The 21,330-nt window shown below is 42.5% G+C and overlaps 2 protein-coding genes across 7 annotated transcripts in view; both read left to right on the plus strand.

Annotated features, from left to right (window-relative positions):
* The window catches only part of LOC116829311 (prosaposin-like), a 45,207-nt gene extending 40,449 nt beyond the window's left edge, over positions 1 to 4,758 (plus strand). For all 4 annotated transcript variants that reach the window (XM_075072635.1, XM_032788072.2, XM_032788070.2 and 1 more), the window contains 2 exons: positions 643 to 750; positions 1,476 to 4,758. In XM_075072635.1, the coding sequence (XP_074928736.1) occupies positions 643 to 750; positions 1,476 to 1,511 (144 nt within the window). In that variant the 3' untranslated portion in view covers positions 1,512 to 4,758. The remainder of the gene's footprint in view (positions 1 to 642; positions 751 to 1,475) is intronic.
* Positions 4,759 to 5,464: 706 nt separating this feature from the next.
* Positions 5,465 to 21,330, plus strand: part of LOC116829309 (prosaposin-like) — a 47,157-nt gene continuing 31,291 nt past the window's right edge. Inside the window, exon 1 of one of the 3 annotated variants that reach the window (XM_032788068.2) lies at positions 5,465 to 5,751. In XM_032788068.2, the coding sequence (XP_032643959.1) occupies positions 5,691 to 5,751 (61 nt within the window). In that variant the 5' untranslated portion in view covers positions 5,465 to 5,690. The remainder of the gene's footprint in view (positions 5,752 to 21,330) is intronic. The other 2 variants (XM_032788066.2, XM_032788067.2) reach the window with 2 other exon arrangements.

A 21,330-nucleotide genomic window follows, 5' to 3' on the forward strand; every position in this document is an offset into this window, starting at 1 on the left:
TGGACCTTCCCCTGTGTGTGTAAAATAAATATAGACACACACACACACACACACACACACACACACACACACACACACACACACACACACACACACACACACACACACACACACCCCCCCCCCCCTAATAAGTATACCATCAGCAGGGTGCATTGGGCCTTGCAAGACTGTAGTCTTCTGGTCTTTGGCAAGGATGAAGGAGAGCAGGGGGTTTCAGTATCTCCCGTTTGCATAAGTGAAATGATCAGATCTCTGTTTCCAAAATCTAAGTACAAGAATTTTATATTTAGTGAATAACTCACTCACTCATATGAGGTCTCCTGCTTCTGGTAGGATCTTGTGTATTAAGTTGAGACCAGAAGGCAGCATAGAAGCTGAAATTGTCTGTCTGAGACCTGGTGTCCTCTCACAGGGCGTCTCAGAAGTCTGTTCATTCAGCTACAGACTGAATTGTCAGTAGCAGTCTGGCACTGCGGGTGTGGAAGCTCCTAGCACAGCCTCTGCTTTGGCTAAATGTTCCAGTCCCTGTTGGCAACAGTCACGGCTGTACAGGAGGGACTGAATCATGGGAGAGGAAGTGAGATTGCTGAATGTAAATGGAAAGACACAACTCACCTTTCTCTCCCCTCTTTTACTACACAGAAACTAGGAGTCTGTGTGTCGACTAAACAGCATCTCTTAGGGTCAGAAGAATGTGTGTGGGGCCCAGGCTACTGGTGTAAGAACATGGAGACTGCAGCTCAGTGCAATGTAAGTCATTAGGGATTTCCTATTCAATATCCACTCTGAGGGGGTGCTGGAAAATTAATATGCAGAAAGTTGAAGAGAAATACAGCCCCTTTTGTTAAAATCCCTACAAATACAATGTTCTGGTTTCTGTAACACATCCTTCAAATCCTAAATTCCAGTTTCAGAAAGTAAACAAGTGGGTCCCACTAGACCAGGGTGTCCTGGGTTTAATTATAGGCTTTCTTACCTGTTGTTGAAATACAGCAGAAATGTCTTATCACCTCGCCCCCCCCTCCCCCAACCCTTCATATGGTACAAAACGAGCCTTGTATTTAGCCATGTATTCTTTTAGCCAAGGAGGATTTTACATAACTCCTTAATGGACGGATTCAACTGGCAACAAAAACAGGCGGGGAGGTATTGCTGTTCATTGGTAGGGGATGTTTCCTTTGGCGGGGTGCAGTCTCTGGGCCCTGATGAGAAAATGACTGAAAAATCAGCAGCTGAAATCTAATTTTAGAGGCCTTTAATGTTTGAGTTCCTGTACCTCCCAGTCTTTCCTTGTGAAGCCCCGCACAATGAATTTGATTCAATACAAAACAATCTTTGCCCCTGAAGTCCTGGGTATTGTGGAGAGGCCCCAAGCTGTTCATGCAAGTTCACGGTGGGGGTGGTTTCATTTAAAGTTAGCAAGCTCTCTTCTGCACTTCTTCTACTACCCCTTTCTCTCTCTCTCTCTCTCCTAGGCTGTCGAGCACTGCAAACGTCATGTGTGGAACTAGAAGAAATCTTTAATTCTGAAAATGTCTGCGCAGGGTTTTTGTTTTTGTTTTTTAAGATTGTGGGGTAAGGTTGGTGGAAGATCTGAATCTCCCTCCACTCCTTGCCTTCTTAACTTCCCAACCCTGAAGATCCTTTGTCATTCTTTTATAGTAGTGCTGTGGAAGGTTCTGATCTGCAATGTTGACTTAACAGAGGCTATTTCTGATCATACAGTTTAGTTAATGATATGCTAAAAGAATATGCATTACACTGTGGATTTTGACCAGTAGGGTGGAGTATTTACAGTTCTCGTAGGAGTGGCGTACAGTTAAAGTAAAATGAAGACAAAACCTTGTGTCAGTTCTAAAAAGGATCAGGGTAGTGTCTAAATTTTAAATGTTTTTTTTTTAGTCACTGGTTGGGAAGACCTCCATATGCCCTCGAGTGCTCTGCATAAACAATCTGGCAAGAATAGTAAATTATACACTAATTAATTGTAAATTTCCTTGTGTAATCTTCAGAGGGAACTGTTAAGGTAAATAAGTCCACAAATCCCTTGGGCTGGAATCTTCAAAGCTTTATAGTTATGGAAAGAATATGCACCTAGAAAATGTTCAGTAATAAGTGTGTGTAAGGTCTTTTTGTGGGGTGGAGCACCGTTTGTATTGAGTGCATGGCCAAGGTTTAAAGATGTGATCCAGTGTAAACAGATCATTGATTTCTGTAGACTTAGGGCCTGATCCAAACAAGTTGTGGGAGTGGGATGGGCCACATAAAAGGCTTTATGCAGTGAAAAGTTCAGAAATCCCAGAGCATGCCTGGGCAGTGGGTTCTCCTTGGACCTGGCCAGTGCTTCAGAGACTGCCTGTGGGGAATTTCAAATATGTCTTATGATCTTTTGGGGGAGGAAGTGAGGGTTAACGTGAGACGACAAAAGGAAAGCTGTGTGCTGTGAAAGTGAGCTTTAGCTAAAAATGTGTGAGGGAAGAAAGAGGAGGGATTGAGGTTAGGTCTCCACACACACATGCCCTGCGGATGAGCAATGTTCATGTTTGCTTCCCTGGATCCATGATGAGGGCCTTGGTGTCTTAAGCTCTCCTCATCTGCTGTCCAGACAGAGGTGCCTGCTCACCTCATGAAGTCTGGAAATGGTAATGATCTGGGGCATTGTGGTGCTATCATATGAAGAGGGGGGACTTGCTGGACTACTCGGGAGTACGTACGTGTCTGCGTCCTTTGTATATTCTCCAAGCTGCCTGATGGTGAAGTGCTGGACCCTATATGGGTGAAAGAACCAGTCTGCATGAGCTTGGAGCATCCTGACCATTTCCTCTGGACCTCATTCTAGAGGCTCCAGTCCAGAGTGTCCCATGCCACAGGCAATAGGCAAACATTTAAGGCATAGGTCACCCCACTCTCAATTTGAAAGATTCTGAACTACTTCTTTGTTGTTGCTTCTTTTCACCAGCCGTGTAGCACCCATATCTATGTACAAAATGGTCCCAGTAAGCTAAATCAGTGGATCTAGCACATTTTGCTAGAGGTAGTATATGAAAGAGGGATGAGAAAAGAGGGCAGTGATTAATCTAAAGGGCAGAAACAGAGTGGTAAAGTTTTATTTCAGAAGGGCACTGATCCTTGTTTTGAGGTTCACCCAGACAGCTGGTGTTAGTATGTTTTTCAGTGGTCCAGGACTCCAGAACAGCCACTAGGCTCCCTGGCTTTGCCCAGAGCTGCCACTCACTTTCGTCCACCCCTCAATCTGTCAGCATCACCAATGCACCAAGAGAAGTCCTGCAGGACATCCATTAATATACAAAAGTGCTCTTGCCTGCAGAAGATGTGCTGAAAATAATAGGAGACACTTGTACTATAGATCTGTTTCTGGCTGCTCTGTTAGCCTGTGAAGGAAAAAAACTTCTTCTGTGTTAATGCTGAGCCTATGCAGCAGACTACATCTCTACCTGGATTCGTGCAACGCAGAGCCTGGATAATGTAATAGTATCATATTAGAGCAATGGTTCTTTGCACACCAAAGAAATGGGGCCCTTTCTGTAGCCTGAGCATTAGAATAATGGGAAAGACATTTCAAGAATGTCAGGGTATATTAAACCCTAGCAAAATGTGGTAATATATTCCTTTATTTGTAACGTTTCATGAGTATTTTTTCATATTCATTTCTTTAGAGCACATAACAAATCCACGGCATACATTCCCTTAGCATGCAGTGAGGAACAAACAGGCACAGAACACCTCAGCCTTCTGTTTTTCTAGAGAATAGACAACTGTCAGAAACCATTGGAAAAATCCCACGTATATGGACATTCACTGGCTCCCCAAACACTTGGCTTTGGACCACACAACTAATTACCAGATTTGAGTGCATAATTCTGAACAGAATTTGTCAAAAAGAGGCACCTAAAATAAATGTTAAATGTTTCTGGAGAAGAGAAGATGTACAGCTGAGCACACAACTCTTAAAGTAGGCATAACTAGAACTTTCCAATTTCAGCTTATTCAGACAGCTGCCAGTGAGAGTCTGCTTCTCTGTCAGGGCATTCTTTTGGGGTGGGAGTGTGAAGTGGGGGGCAGCTCTAGCTGCACACTTCAAGAACAAGCAAACTAATGATTTGAATTAACTTAAAACCACTCAGTTGCAGCTTTCCTGCAGCTTTACTTTCTCTAGTTGTACATCCTAGTTGACTGAGATCAGTGACTTACGTATTTTTGTTTGGATCTATATACAACTCCGAAAGTTCTTGTTTATCAAAAAAATGCTGTAAAAATACTAAGCATTTGCAGTTTTTCTCCATGATTGTAGTTTTGTGCAGTGGCTTCTGTCTCATCTGGGGTTCCCCCTCAGAATTGTGGGGAGAGATGTTTTCAGGAAACAGTGGGCTCTCCTTAACAGTAGCATTTCTGCCCTAGAATTATAAGAGGTGTGATACTGCAACCTTGCATCTTTTAAATTACATGGCATCCTTTTTATTGTGGCTGGGGGGTAACATGCTAGTTTTCTACAGGTGACAAGGGTTTAATTGTTTTGCTTTTTTGGGAAGCAAATGATTAACGTAGTCACACTTGGCACAAGGTAAAGTTTCAATTCTGGTGTTAAGAACCTTTAGTTCCTGTTTCTCCTGGAGAATAGTAGCATTGTCCTACTCTAGACTGGACGAGAAAAACATGCAGTTGCTTTCTGTAGAACGTTGTCTTGATTTTTGCACTAAAGCTTCTGTAATTAACAATAAAGACTTCCTGAAAACCTGACATCTTTGTGTGCTTTTTTGCTTTTCTATAGTATAGTAGTCTCTGAAATCTTTTACTGGTGTGTGAGTGAGTGAGAGAGAGATCATCTGCTGGAATTTCCCAGGAGGGCCTGAATTTCAAGACCATATGCCTCTAAGGGTTAGATGTCTTGCTAGAGCTCCCTTTGCATGAAGGGAAGTACATGCTATAGCTTCTCATGCAAACTGCAGGAATATAGAACAACATTGACACTTTTTTTTTGATGGGTTTCTATCCTTGTTGGAAGAAGAATACATATCAACCTATTTGAGTGGGTGTCATGGTTTAGAGATCCCAAGTTTTCTTGTGACTTTATCTGGAACACAAGGCCTGTGTCCTGGTCAGAGGGATGCTCTTAGTCTCAAATGTTTGAACTGGCTGCATTTTCATAGGCGCTGGGGGGTGGGAATGTCTTTAGTCATCTCGGAAGTAGCAAGTTGGCTGCCTCTAAGCATAACATTTCACCACTAAGAATCTGCACCCAACAACAAAAATAATATGGAGAGTGACATATCAATATGGGATGAGGCGAGGGAGACTTGTGTGCTGCTGCGTTCAGTATGAAATACCCACCACTCCTCTACACCCCCACTGATTGCAGGACCCATGACAGGAGTAGGACAGTCTCCTTCCACCTGCAGGGAACAGGCCATTGTGCTGGACAGCATCATATTTTTCTTCAGCTCTCCTGGGGACGTGCTCAGTTCTCGCTCCTTCCTCCTCAGCATAATTTTGGTAATTATTACAATGATGTGCAGAGGAATGGGTGTGGCGATGATCTTGTAGGTGTCAGCTCACTCTTTGCTGCCTGTCTCGGGGTTGCTCAGTGTTGGAGAGGCACAGCAGATGGTAAACCCCTGGAGAAGCTTTAGCTCTGATTACAGCCACTGAAGGATTTTTAACCCAGAAACAGCATGGACGGCATGTGGAAGGGCTGGGTGCTGCTAATCGCTCTCTACTTGGCCTCCTACCAAGGTAAGGTCAGGTTGATTTTTTTCTCTCCTCAAAAGAGCACCAAAAAAACCTCCCCTCTCTTTGTATCTGCTATTGTCAGCTCTTAGAAAAAAGATGAGTGTTTGCTTTCTGGCCCCTTCCCCAGCCCTCCATATCATGCGCTGAAATACTGAGGATGTGCAGTATTCTATAGCTTCTATTTGTGGGTTAACCCTGGCCCAGCTAGGAAGAGAGCATAGCACATTTGCTCTGCATTCTATGGGAAGGATGTACTTGGTTTGTTCCCAGCGCAGCAGAGCAGGGGAAGTGGCATCTGAGTTCATAGCAGACTTTCCTTGTGGTCTTAATTGCAGCTCGATTTGTATCTCATTCCTGCAGAGACGGTGTGCGTAGGAATGTTAGATGTTCTACCCACTCATAGAATCAATCAGAAGTGACATCATTCAGAGCTGTCTTTGCATTGATCCATGAACAATCTGCTCCTAGTTTTTATTTAAAAAAAAAAAAAAAAATTGCCGAACCATCAGCTCTGAAGCTTTTCTCCTGGTAAGGTTATGAATACTTGCATATAGGCTAATGCTGGTCATGCTGCCAAACTTCAGTGAGTGTTTGGGTGAGTTCTTGTTAAGGTTACTATCTCATGTGGCATCTCCAGAACTTCACTGACTATAGAGAAATCTCATAATTGTGGCTTTGGATATTGGCTAGTAAAGTCATGGACTGAAAATTAAAGCTGTAACTTACCAGTAAATAGACTTGGACTATGAGAGAACCCCAAATCCACCATACTTCTTGTAATACTAGGAAACTGATTGTGAGATATGCTGATCTGATCTGAACATGTGATCCCTGTTGCAACATTAGGGAGAGGCAAAGAAACGCCAAATTCCCCAAGGAAATATCGCGTCCAGTCCCAAAGCTGGCAATCTGCCTTACTCTGTGTAGGCAGAAATACTGGTTTAAAATGGAAATGAAAATCCTTTCCCAGCCTACCTCCAACTTCCTTGGTCCTGCCTTTCAGATTGCCTGATATCTGGGGTGCGCTGTTTGGGAGGTGGCAATCTGCCAAAACACTGACCTTTGGAGCAGGACAAGTGCCAATAGCACCTCTTCTGGTCTGAGGAACAGAGAATAAAAATATCAAAAGTTGAGTCAGAAGCAGCTAGCAGGGAAATTCAGGAAAGTTTGTCAGCAGCTAGCGTGTCAGTGCCTGCAAAGCCAACTGCCAGAGCTAGAGTGCTTTTCAGCCTCCTGTGCTAGTCTGGCCAGTGAGGTGATGCAAGGCGGCAGGGTGTGTAATAACTAAGCAGGATACTCCCGAGTCAGGAAGTGAGTTAAGCTAAACCAAATTAAGGCCATTCTAATTCTGAATGAGAGGATCTACACAGGTGTTTAATGCAGTTTAACTAAATCACTTCAAAATCACTCCTTTTAGTTAATTTGGATTAATTTTTTTGGTTGTCCATGTGTATAGTCCCATAAGTTTGCACAGGAAGCTGTTGCACAATAGCTATTGTGCTTAAGGGGTGAATTCAGTCTTGCTCTAGTGTGTGTGTGTACGCGCACGCATAGACAAGCCTTAGCTGGCACCTTTACAGATGCACAGGTAAATTAGGTTACCTGCATTTACAGCTCTGAGTGCCTACATAAAGACGATTGGGGAGCTAGGCACTTGGTCCAGTGTAAATGCCAGACATGGAACTAAGGAGAGGGGGAGGTGTTTGATCCCCCTAGAACTCCTTGGGGATTTGTCTGCAATCTTGAGATCGCACCTCTATATACTGAGTAAATGCCATACTATGGGGTAGTGGTAGGTCAAACAAGGTATTGGGTATATCTTATGTTCGGGCACCTGGTGTCAGATCCTAAGCATCAGGTTTGTAACCCAAAGAAATCTGAGCTCACAGGTTTATTCAGTACTGTAGTGATTTGCACTGATCAGCCACTTAAGGTAATAAACCTTAAGTTCTCTGTAGCTTGAGGTCTGAGAGCCTGATCAAGATCTGGGGGAGAGGGTGCAGCTGTAGTGGGGATTCAGGCTTACTCTTGTTTAAAAAAAATTTTTTTAAATTAAATTAATGGAGATATCCATCTTCTAGAACTGGAAGGGACCTTGAAAGGTCATTGAGTCCAGCCCCCTGCCTTCACTAGCAGGACCAAGTATTGATTTTGACCCAGATCCCTAAGTGGCCCCCTCAAGGATTGAAATCACAACCCTGGGTTTAGCAGGCTAATGCTCAAACCACTGAACTATTAAGTGAGACCCTAAATGTCACATCTCTGCCTCCCAACATCACCCCCATATGGGGCTATTTGGGGATCATTTTTACAACCTATAGTTGGGATAACAGGAAGCATGGCTCTGTGTGCACGGATTGAGTTGGGATGGGTGTCTGTGGAGGCAGTTTATACAGATCCATCTGTGGGGTGTGTTCTGATTATCCATATTCATAGATTCTAAGGCCAGAAGGAACCACTGAGATCATCTAGTCTGACTTGTGTAACACAGGCGATAGGATTTTCCCTCCTCCCCCAAATAATTCCTAGAGCAGATCTTTTTAATTCAAGCTTGATTTAAACATTGCCTGTGATGGAGAATCCACCATGACCTGCAGTAAGTTGTTCCAATGATTAATCACCCTCGCTGTCAAAAATTTACACCTTATTGGGTCTAGCTTCAACTTCCAGCCATTAGATCATGTTATCTAGTATCCAATATTTGTTCCCCATCTAGTTATGTATAGACTGGTAATTAAGCCACTCCTGGAATGTCTTTGAGAAGCTAAATATATTGAGCTCCTTGAGTCTATAAGGCTGAAGATCCTGAACTGCATAAACCATACCACCACCTACACAAGATTGCATCATACATGCCCACAATGCTTTTGCAAGCTGAAGAGATGCGTCCTTGCCTCGAGGAACCTAGTATTTAGTCAAATACAATACCAAACATGGAAGATCAAAAGAGTAGTGTTGAGACCTCCTTAATCAAAACTGCTCTCAAGCATAATTATATGGATTGATGTAACTGCAGTGTTGTTCCAGGCACCCATGGTGAGTGGAGGGAAGCATATTCTCAGGCTTCTGCCAGCATAGGCATATGGGTCAGGGGTATGAAGAGGTTTGATTCCTCAACTATCATAGCTGTGTTGGCAGACGTTCCTAGTGTAGATGCAGATATCCTAGCAAAACTGCACCTTTCCCAATGTAGCTTGCTCTGCTCGTGAGCTGAGGTTTTACTGGACCAGTACAAAGCATAGCTTTGCTGGTCTAGCTAAGCCCACGCTAGGGCCACTTTGCTGGTATAGACTACTGGCATTCCTATCCTGGTGTGGACACAGCCTTAGTCATGTCTGAATGCTGCTCTGAGCTCCTGTCTTATTCAGGGAGCTGAATTTTGCCCTGTCTGCACTGATGAAAATAGCTTTGCCTTTTGTCATCCCTCTGAAATGCTTTGTTTTGGATCCCTTAGTTTGAGGGTGGTTGTAGGTTGTATTAGTCACCTCAAATCTTTCACAGCAAATTTTTTTGTTTGTTTGTTTTGAAGGGCCAGATCCTTGGCTGATGTAAATTGACTTAGTGTCATTAATTTACTGACAAGAACATGCTGAATCACTGGTAGGACTGTTGCAGGATTGTAAAACGGCTTTGGCTACCAAACACTAAGGACATGTCTAAACAACTCTGGAAAGCTAAACTGCTTTAACTACTAATGTGGATGCATTTATGCCTGCATCAGGAGTGGCTGGAAGCTCCCTAAAAGTGGGGGTGTCAATAGCACCTGAACTGTGCCCCTGCTGTTGCATTGTGCTGCCTCTCCCCCACTCCAAGACCCTGCTCTCTGCCCCCACCTCCTGTCACTCACCCTTACTGCTGGTAAAATTGTTAGAGCCATCCTCCCTCTCCCCTTCCTTCCCCCCCCGATCCCATTCCGATACCCTTGCCAACATAAAGGTTCTCATATCAGTGTAGCTGTTCCCATATGAGAATAAGCTACAGTAGCGTGTGGACACAGTATGAGGATGACATTAGGACTTGTACCAATATAACTATTTTTGGTTTAAAAAAAAAAAATGACACCAATAAAACTATTTGTTACAGGGTAAGTCTTTCAAGTGCAGACTAGGCCTAGGTGTGGGGGGAAGGGGAGGAAAAATGTACCAATGAACCCACAGATTGGTGGGCAGGCCATGTGTTGGGGGGGCAATACAAATTTCTGGTGGCCGAGCATATTCTCTCCAATAATGTAGCTGATGGATTGTGTAGCCTGACAAACTGGGCTGTGTTCTGTTGTTGGTGCAAGACCAATTTGTCCATGTTGGCTAATACCAAGGAGGCAGGGTGCTGCTTAAGGTGTCTCACTTAAATGCACAGTAATATCAGAGTAGGGGTGTGCTCAATTTATTTTAACTAGGGTGAGGAGGCTTGGTTTGCTCACCAATCACATGATTAAATCAGTAATAGCCCACACCCAGTTGCTATTAACTACAGTTTCCACTGGATAAACTAGGGTGACCAGATAGCAAGGATGAAAAGTCGGGGTGGGGATGGGGAGTAATAGGCACCTATATAAGACAAAACCCTGAATATCAGGACTGTCCCTATAAAATTTGGACATCTGGTCACCCTAGGATAAAATAAATTGCCAACTTGTTCATGGTGCTTTGCTCCATTGAGGAGACATAGTGGTTAAGGTTTTGTTGGATAATGCTACAGTGATTTCCTACCTCAACAGGCAAGGAGATGCCATGGGCCTGACTTTCATAATTACTGAGTACCCATAACTCCACTGGAAGTGAATGGCAGCTATGGAAGATTGGCAAATCTGAAAGTCAGTGCCCAGAAATCTGGGACTAAGAGGGTCAGCTGTCTTCCTCAATCCTCCTTGGCATGTAGTGTTAAATACCAGGGGGAAATGTGAGGACAATTAGGCAAAGGAGCCAACTGCCAGTGAAGACTGGAATCTCCACTATTAGAGGAAAGTTAGACTTCTGCTAGGCACCATGTTTTAGGCCTGGCTAGGATAGGAACAGTGGATTAGATCTCCCCATAATACAGAGGAAGGAATGCAATGATACGCTTGGTGTTCCTGGCAACCCAAATGATTCTGAGTGGGGGCATGGGGAAGGAATGACTTCAGAGGAGTTTGGACCAATGGCCTAGTTAGTACTTGCTACTTCCTCTTTTTGACTACAGACTATTGGCTTTATAACAAATCTATAGACAAGGCTTGGAAAATCCATTCATGAGTGGGAACGTTCCCTGGTGAGTGCAAGCCCTGAACTGTGGAACTGACTCTTCTTTTAAAAATAAATAAATAAATAAAATGTATGTAGGTTTTACGGCTGCAAAAAGAACCTTCCCAATGGCGACTTCAGCATTATTTGTACTGGGGCTGCTAAGTGGCAGGGCCTCCTTGTGCTATGCACCTAAATAATGGAAAAATGGTTCCTGACCGTAAGAGCAGTATCTCTTGTTTTTGTGTAATAAAGTTACATGGAGAGACAACAGGTGGATATGATAAACAGGGAGCACAAGGGAACAGGGAGAGCATTATAAGTAGTGGTATAAGCAGCGGACTTAGCACACTTTGTATAGGGTCAGTTACACAGCTATCTTCCTGCAGCCAGTGCTGGACCTAGTCTAGGGGAGGAAGTCCCAACAAATAGAGGCAAGGGGAGGGACAGAGCACTGGAGATTCCCTTTTTCACAGCCAGAAGGGGCAGAGTAGCAGAGACCTGTGAACTGTCAGGGGCTCTAGGTAAGGAAGTAAGAGTAAAGGGTGTGTGAGAGAGAGAGATCAGTCCTCCTTTCTCGCAGCTTTGAAGAGAAGGGAAATCAAATGCGTCAGTCACCAACAAGAGGTTGATATGCAAGAAGTTAGCTCTTTAGCGGGTGTCAGGATCATCACCCGGCAGGAGGGTGGATTAATTTGAACCAAAGCAATTTAAATCAGCAAGCAGGAAAGAGGGGCGGCTCTAGGAATTTTGTTGCCCCAAGCACGGCAGGCAGGCTGCCCTCATGGCGACCAGCAGAGCGCCTCTAGTGGCTTGCCCACCCCAAGCATGCACTTGGAGTGCTGGTGCCTGGAGCCGCCCCTGGCAGGAAACCTTGAGTAAAATAAGCAGTTTTAATTGTTTTGCATTCATACTTTCTCATTTTCCTAAAGAAAGGTTGATTCTCATTGTTGATTTGCCACTAAATATAATCTTTTTACTCAAAATGTGGTGCTGCTTTTTGCTAACCACAAGAATACACCATACCTGTAAGCATTTACTTAAGCAATTATATAGTTTTACATAATTTTTAGTTTTCTCTTTATTATGTGAGAAAATGGTGAATGATATACTTATGTACTAGATTAATTTTTACTTGTGATTTCTGTCAAGCTCTATTTGGGTAGAAATTCAAATTCAGTTAAAATGCACAAAACCAGCATTTTAATTTATTAAAACTATCTTAAATGTGCTGGATACAGAAGAAAAAAGTTTATCAAATAAAAACGAGTCCTTGTGGCACCTTAGAGACTTGTGGCACCTTAAAGACTAACACATTTGTTTAGGCATAAGCTTTCCTCGGCTAGCTTATGCCCAAACAAATTTGTTAGTCTCTAAGGTGCCACAAGGACTCCTCGTTGTTTTTGCTGATACAGACTAACTCGGCTACCACTCTGAGACATGTTTATCAAATAGTTCACCAAAACAGATTCAGCATTTAAAATTAACTTATTCACTAGACAAAAGGAATATTATCTGTAGTTAGTGAATTGAACTGATTATTTCTGGTCACTGTCCTTCAAGATTTTAGAATGAGCAGATCTCATCCTTTTACCTAATTTTTATTCCTAGACTGGAAGAGGAAAACCAAGCTTTGCTGCTTTTTTCAGCTCCCAATTGGCATCTTACCATTGAATTAAGTAGTCGCTGAACAGAACTAGTTGAATACAATGAAATGAAGGAATTATTCTCTCTGCACCTACAGAAGAGGCTATTGCTGTCCAAAGCTTGGTTAGCACTTCAACAAACTGATTCCAGGTGCTTAGCCAGTGACTTCCACCAGTTCAGTGGTCTGACTTGCTTTAAAACTTGGTGCCAAACATGTTCTTCTCAGTATTAGTTTTTGCATTTAGGGGATTTTAACAGATTGTAATAAGTTTAGACTTTAATGTAGGTTGTCATTTTGAATTTAATTTTAAATATTTTTATTTTAAAAAAGTTTAGTTTAAATAAATACCCATTTAAATAAAAAATCCAATTTTTGTTTTTTAAATCATGGATTTTTATCCATCCTACCTGGCAGGAATCCCAGCACCTTCATCCTTCCCAGCAGCTGGAATTGGGTTGAGGGGCAGGTTTCTCATCAGGGAAATGTCCCTGAATTTCTATGGCCTTGCCATAGGCTAGTATGTGATAGCTTGTTGCCAGGTAAAGGATTTGAAACTAGAACAAAGACATCCATTTTAGAATGAGACTTGTGTAGCTTCCCAAGTGTAAGGTGCAATACATCCTGGCCTGTAGTGTAGCAACATGAACAATTGCTTCGTTGAGAGAGTGGGTGTACAGCACGAAAGTCCAAGCCAAGGCTTCAAAAAGGGTATGACACCTCCACAACTGAGAGGTAACCCCACTGAGGCCAAGAAAAAAGATGAGGAAAAGGCCCCACTAGTAATGCCTTGGTGAGAATCCCATCTCCACTACCTCCTCCATCTGCTGGAAGGTGAGGATACCGGCATTTCTGCAATGGTGCTATCCTTATACCCAGACCAGATTCAGTCTTTCATATCCACCTCTGGCTACTAGATATCTGATCGATGCAAGACTTCACCCCATCTATTGTAAGAGACAAGGGCCTTTTAATTCAGCAGCTACTCTGATCAACCTCACTTTAGGGTCCATATGAGGTTGTATTTTTTGTGTGTATGGATTCTGTATTGCAAGTTCATATACTTCAAGAATCAGCCTAATGACACGTTACTACTGTTGAGCTTGTTGAAATTTCATCACAACTTCGCCACTCCCACCCATAATCAGTAAGAATTTGCATGATTTGGGTCAAACAAAATCAAAGCAGAAGAGTTCTAATACGTGAAATGAACATATTGAAGGTTTGAAACATCAATCAATAATGATTCCTATTTGAATAGGAGTATATGAGGAGGGTGGTTTGGGGTATAGCACGGACCTCAATTTTCATTTGATAGTGATCACTATTTTTAATGTGAAATAATTCAACAAATCATAAATATATGTATTCAACAAAGTTACAGTTATAATTTTTAACCAAATACTTCATTTTGGAATATTTATAAACGATTACTAATGTTTTTCCCCGTTCAAAGTAAGTTGAGTGCCTTAATATATGAGTAATATGGGTTACTACTTGTCATTGCTATTTTCATCTGCAAATGCTAAAGCTGATTTTGTCACATTGCAAGACACCGCACCTCAGCATGCATACAATATGGTACATGGCAGTTTGGCACTCTTACATTCACGGCTCATAGATTTACAAGGTACTTTGCTACTGTATCCCAGCCTGAGAGTCCAGGGGCAGCTAACAGTCCTGGTACAATGTTCCTGCGCTGCTCTACAGCAGCGTGATGTCTGTTACAGCTCTCTTGGACTGAGGCTTTCATAATCACTAAAGATATTAGGCCGTGTTCCAGATAATGGTGCAAGAGTAAGACGAATGTCAGTGTCATCTGATAATACTGCTACTCCCACCGGTTTCTCTTTTGCAACCATTACCATTTACTGTATAAGGATGTTGGCTTGATCATGCAAGATGGCCATATTTTTTATCATTACATCTCACAGGTTTATTTCAGCTGGGATGTTGTCTGTGTGTGTAAAGTGCTTTAGTGTGTGTTGATAGGGAAACTTCTTGCTTGAATGAGTGCTGTACAAATGATATCAATCAACTTTCTTATTTTCGGTAACTGTCAAGACAACTTTATCTGGAGGCAGCTGTGTACATATCTTCAGCTGATGCACTCTGCTTGCCATTGTAGCTCTGCTAGATATTGTGGCATTCTTTGTGCTAAAGTCTTTGTACCTGTCTAAGACAAAGAATACATCACGTGCTGCTAACTTGTGTTCAGCACAGACTCTGAAATTGGTCACAAAGTTCTTGATGATACCATTTGTTATCTTACGTGCTACACAAAGACAAGGTTGGCTCTAGACATTTCGCAGCCCCAAGCACGGCGTCATGCCACAGGGAGCGCTGTGCCGGTCGCCAGTCCCACGGTTCTGGTCAACCTCCCGCAGGCGTGCCTGCAGAGGGTCCACTGGTCCCACGGCTTTGGTGGAGCCGCCGGATCAGCAGACCCTCCACAGGCACGCCTGCGGGAGGTCCACCGGTGCCGTGGGACCAGCGGAGCGCCCCCTGCAGCATGCCGTCCCGAACACGCGATTGGCATACTGACGCCTGGGGCATCCCCTGCACAAAGAGGAACCATCCAAGACTGTGCAGATGACTTTCGGTGAAGTATCTCTAGTTGATAACTCTGCAGCTGTTGCCTTGGCAATCCTCATGTCACCAGAGTCAGTGAACACTGTGGCTGGTACAGGAGCCAATGCGTGACCAAATATTTTTGATGTCAACTTATCAAACTACCAGTATTCTTGATGTCAACCAAAATATTCTTGATGTCAAGATGCAGTGTTGTAGGAAGATGAAGTCAGAGATGACAGAACACCATTGCTTGTTTGGTGGGATGATCCTTTTTTCTTGTCCCTGTCTTTTGAGGTGCCTCTCTACTTTTAAGGATGATGTGTAAGTAGATACACTTTCTGTGACATTATATTGTGAGAGTGCTCTCTATCGGCATCAAGTCATGCTTGGAGTTGCTCACATATACTATCACCAAAGTCCTTATGTTTGATGTTTTGTCTTTATTTTCACTGCACTTTATTCTGGTTATCTTTATTCTCAGTCATGTTTTGTGGATCAGGCTGGCAGTTGAATATCCATTTGAAAAACCACTCTATGTTTCTGAAAAAATCAATCCACAAGATTTGAAAAATGAAAGTGCATCTCAGTACACTCTACCATATTTCTGTAAAAATATATCACAAAACCAGATTCAACATGCCCATATTATTCTAATCAAATTCTTGTCGAAGATAAACCAAACACACATACCAAATGAGGAGTAAACAAGTCGCAAACTGCAAGCAGGTAGTGATAGCTGGCATGGAAAGTTACTAATGATAAGCATAAAAAGAAAACACAAGGTAAAAACACTGCTGCCTATGTATTTGGTTTATAATCTGTTACTGTCTATAATTATCCAATATTTGAAAATTAATTCTCATGAGTGAATATGTAAGAATTTGTCATAAGCATGCTATGAGAGTATATGAAAAATGTCTTGGTTTGGAAGAGGTGGAGGGGAAGACAAGAGAGGGGTACTAGCAGGGTATGCTGCTAATACAACCTAATTTTTATACTTCCTAGCTAATTATGTTCCCTAACAAAATATTAGCATAAAGCTTTCATTAAAATATAACTGAAATTCAATGAAATTGCTTTCACCGTCATTTCACTTAAAAATCTGAAGGGGGTTGGTAACTGGCGCACATTTCAAAATGTTCAGCAGTGACAAGGTGTCAAAAGGCAGTTTCTTGGAATTTATGGTCTTGACATTCAGAATCTACAAAAAGAAAATGTGTGAATGCTAAAACAAGATATTGTTGAAAAGTTACATTTGGCCACTGGACTGTTTCTCTCTCTCTCTTCTCATTGCCACTCCCCACCCTTGAGAGCTGGAGGAGGTTTGTGCTACTCCCCAGCCTCCATATTCTTGGATCCTGCTGTGCCAGGAAGTTGCCCCAATGTGTCTGCTGTGTAGCTCAGAGCCTTCCTGTGGGCACTAGATTGACAAGGATCATGTCAGTATCAGTCGTGAGCCATCTTTCAGCCTCTTGAAGAATATTAACTACAACTGGTCAAATTTTTTTGCACAAGATTTTTGTAGAAACCTGCCTTTTCCAATATAACTCTTTGTGCAAAAATTGTCAACACCATTGAAATATTTTTTGGGAATTCTTCTATCATTTTACTGCATTCATTCTTGACTTTTTTTTTTACCATCAGGTGCATTTTCTTACCAAAAACTGAGTTTCCAAGTATAAGAAATTTTAATTAATTAAATCAATCTCAGAAAATGTCATGGAAAATGGGTCCATTCCACAGCCTATGAAACAGGAACTTGATGTTTCTAAAACTTTTGCAGAAAGGTTCTCCTGTATTTTGACTAGCTCTAACATTAACCAAATTTAAGTGAACAGTCCTGTGTCTTTAACAAACTGAATGGAAGTAACTGCCCCTTCCTGCAGACACTTCCTACTAAGTTTTCTCAGGGTTGCCCCTGTGAGTAAGGAATTTCGAGGTCTAACAGGTAGGAAACACAACAATCAGTGCAGTGTTTGCAGCACAAAGCCCTAAACCAATAGAAGTCATAAAACGTACATAGTATGGGTGAAATTATAGCCCCTTTGAATCAGTGGGAGTTATGCCAGTAACCTCAGTGGAACCAGGATATTACCCTACATATCTTAAAAATAACTCACTTCCACAAAGGCAGACATGGATACTCCATTGAAGTGTAACAAAAGCATGATCTAAGGCCAGATTCTGGCTGCTACTTTACTAGTGCAAAGATGGCTGGAAAAGTGCCCTAGAAGGGCAGTTTGAAGATTCCCTTGATGTGAGGGAATCCCAGCTGCTAAAAGTCAGCTTCCTCCTGACCCCAACCCAAAGCAAAGGGGATGTGTTGGTAGAGTGCAGTGCTCTGGTGATACTCAGCTGGCTTAAGGGCCTGTAGAGTTGTTCTAAATAACATTGAGACCGAACTGGCCCTGGTGACCAAGAGAGCACAAAGGTGGCTTAAACTGCCCTTTGCTCAAACCTCTTCCCCCAGCTGTGCCAAGAGAGGCTCTGACATGGCTAAAGGTCTGTCCCTCCATCTGTAAAATTAATAGACCCTTGGTACTAATGCAGAGCTCATTGTATTATCGGTTGTGGAACTGTCAAATGGCACAGGTACTTCCAAACAAAGCGCAAGAGGAGATCCAGAGGTTAGGGGTCTATGACAAGAGTGGGTGGGTGAGGTTCTGATGGCCTGTGACATGCAGGAGGTCAGACTAGATGATGATGGTGGTCCATTCTACCTTAAAGTCTGCGTCTATGACCATAGGATTAGACCTGGATGATTATTTCCATCCTAGCTAGAAACCTTGGCTGTTCTAGGCAAAATGAGCCCTACTAAGAATACAAAGTGGGCAGGTGACTGAGTGCGTTTTAAAAACATGGGCTGCTTAGGTAAGCTAGGGCAGACTTGTGATTAGGCTTTAAGGAGGACAAGTTGATCATGGGACAAATTGCAGCACCCAGCTTGTAGGACTGGCTGGGTTGAAAACAAATGGCAACAATGATTAGATACTTTGCCCTTCGCTTGTATAACTGATGGAGAAAGAGGTGAAATAGGGTGCCATCCTTGCAGATCAATATCTGTAACCAGACTGAACAGTGGTATGTGCTACTACTTCTTCCAGAGTGAGACCTCAATTAAATTTTAAAAACAAACTATGGCTCCTTTTCTCCCCTCTCCTCCATCCTGCTGTTTACTTTTTATTTTCTTCCAGGTGTTCCGAAATCATTAACCTTTTCACGTTCCTGTCGATTTTTCCCCCCCCGCCCCAGCACCAGGGCCCCAGCAGAAGGCTCAGTTGATTACACTTAAATATGCCACTCATTGGAAAAGTGTGTGGGAGGTCATCTGTGAGAAACCTGAATTGCTGATTCCAGCCTGAAGCCTTAATTCTACTATTGATGCTCCAGTATGAGCTATGATGCAATTCATTCTGATTTAAAATCTGCCAGATGTTGGAGAATAAAAGTAGTGAAGAAACAACTTCCAACATGGGTGTTAAAGTTAGGTGCTTACAGGCCTGGTAAGTGGCTTGGTTTTTCAGAGGTGCTCACTGACTACAAATCTGACTTCTATAGGTCTTGTGGGGGCATTCAGCACCTCTTAAAAATCAAGTCATAAATATAGATTCCTAAATATGGATTTAGGGCATCTCACTTTAGGTATCCGAAACCTGAACATTTTGGCTAGAATTTCTAGCTTGTGGTTTGTTAATATTATCAAACTATTTTAATTGTACTTATAGTAATGTCTTGAGGCTTCATCCCAGAACCCAGGTCTCATGGTGCTAGGCACTGTTAAAACTGATCCACAGCCAATTTCCACAATGCAGCATTTTGAACATAAACACTGGGAAGGTTTTTAATTGCTATTTGGAAATTTTTCTCCCCCCTGTCCCACTCTTGACATTTTCTGTTTTGGGATTTTGTCCTCTGGTTTGTTTCTGAGACACTAAATAATACATTAAGAGCAGGAGAGAGCTATTTCTAAGGAAACTTTTATATCTTCTTGTGTGTGTGTAAAAATTATAGGTGGCATGAATATTTGAACTGGAATGGTGATTAAGTTTTGCAAATACATTCATATCTCCCAAAAATATCTCTTAGCTTTTACTGTTTTTAGGAGGTTTTAGATATTGAAATATACAGCTTGCAAATGTACCATAATTTGCCTAATATAAATACGCAATTGAAAGGCAAACAGTAAATCCCAGAAATTGATTTAAAGCTGCAGCTCTAATGCTTCAGTAGGGGAATGGATAACTAAAATCTTGCAAAGACATAGAACTACTCCACCAAGGACTGGAGCAGATGATCTTTAAGAGACAGTCAGGCAATGCTCCTTTAGGAGCCATCCCACCTGATGTTCAACGAAGAGATGGCTGAGGAGTGTAGGGGGAGAGGGAATAACGATGAGGGATCTTGGCATTGGCGGGGGGTTGGTACGACAAGGAACTGCACATGGCAGCCTTTCTTTACTCTTGCAGACTGGCCCTGGCTAGTCTTACTGGATTTGAAAACTGTTCTTCCAAATCCTTACAACTTTAAATAATGGTCAGAAATTTGTTTTTGAGGGTTTCTGTCACTTTGCAGCCCTCGGGCAATGACCGATAAATCCATGTTTGTATGGAGCCTTTTTGTAACGAGACCAGTGGCTGACTCTAAAAGCTCAGGGCGTATGCTCCCATTTAGGACACCAAGGGAGTCTTGTTGCTTAACCTGTTTTTTTCCTGTAATAGCATGTCAGTATCAGTCAGAGCTCTGGGCTAACACATGTGAGTCTCGCTGAAGCCATTAATTGCAATCTACCACATCCTGCCCTGGATAGATCCATCTGGGTTTAGTTTAGTGTTGTAACAGATGATATGCAGTCCCTGCCAGTCTGCCTACTCCTGTGCACGGTGTTGGGTGATGGCTTTTAAAAAAATGGTGCACCTGCTACTTACTTGGAAGATTATTTAATGGCCCTGGTGGTGGAGTGTAAAGTAATTGGGTGGAGTATTTGAACTACACGTATGGCAACCCTTGGGTGCATACCAGCGATTTTAAAGAGAATCAAATAAAATTAGAGCAAGGCTTGAAATTCCTATTGCATGTCCCAGGGCAGGTCTGCAATGCAAATATAGGTGCTCTTAAAATATTATTGCTCAGTAGGGTACCTAACTCAGTACATCTGTCCTCTCTCACCTTGTGTACAGAATTACTCTAGCAACTCTGCTGAGATTGTTTTTCTTCTGCTCTCTCCCACTCCATGTCACTGGTAGGTTTCTCTTTGAAATATCCAAAAAGCAAAACAGATTGAGAGGTGATGGATCGGAGAGACAAGTGGAGGACACACATGAAAATCGCAAGACTGCAAGGGGAACCATGGGGGATCATGGAAGAGAAGAGGGACATTCGGGAGAGAGAAACAAATGGAACAGGTTGCTGCTGCCTCAGTAAGAGACTGAGGGAGACTTATAGGAGTGAGCAAGAGATGAATTTACAGGCACTGTCTGTAAATGAAACTCAGGTCCCTAAATGAATCAAACAGGCATTTCTGGCAAATTCCTGGCAACACTGGGGGGAGAGAGGAAGTAATGGCAGAATCTTAATGGCACTTTACTGTGAAAAGTGACCATATAAAACCACGACCATCTGACTCAAAATATTTGCTATCAGCACACCTAATGCAGAGTGATCTGGACTTTTCTCCTCTTTGTGTGTCATCAACAGAATTATTTACTGAGTTCCAGTTACAGGGCCAACCTGTGCAAACCAATTGCAAGCAATAGGTTTGCATATGTGTAACTGAGGGTATTACTTGGTCTGCAGACCCTTTAAGTAATGGTGATAGATAAAATGTGAGAGGGAAAAAGAACCCAGCTTGACTTTCAGAGCCCAGCGTGCGTTGGCAAGACTGACAAACAGGGGGAATATATATATAATATACATACACTGCACATATCTTATAAGAAAACTATTGGGACAGACATGGAGGCCTACGGTACGATTCCTACAGCATTCATTACTTTCAGCATGCTTTAATATTAAGACCTATGGAAGGATATTATCTTTATTTCACAGCATTTTTGTTTCCAATTCTTGGTTGGTCTGAGCCTCGTCTTTCTGAAGGGCTTATGGGGATGGCATCGATAACAGGCAATTCCCCACTTGATACTGAAG

Source organism: Chelonoidis abingdonii, chromosome 15 (assembly GCF_003597395.2).
Source record: "Chelonoidis abingdonii isolate Lonesome George chromosome 15, CheloAbing_2.0, whole genome shotgun sequence".
NCBI lineage: Eukaryota > Metazoa > Chordata > Testudines > Testudinidae > Chelonoidis > Chelonoidis abingdonii.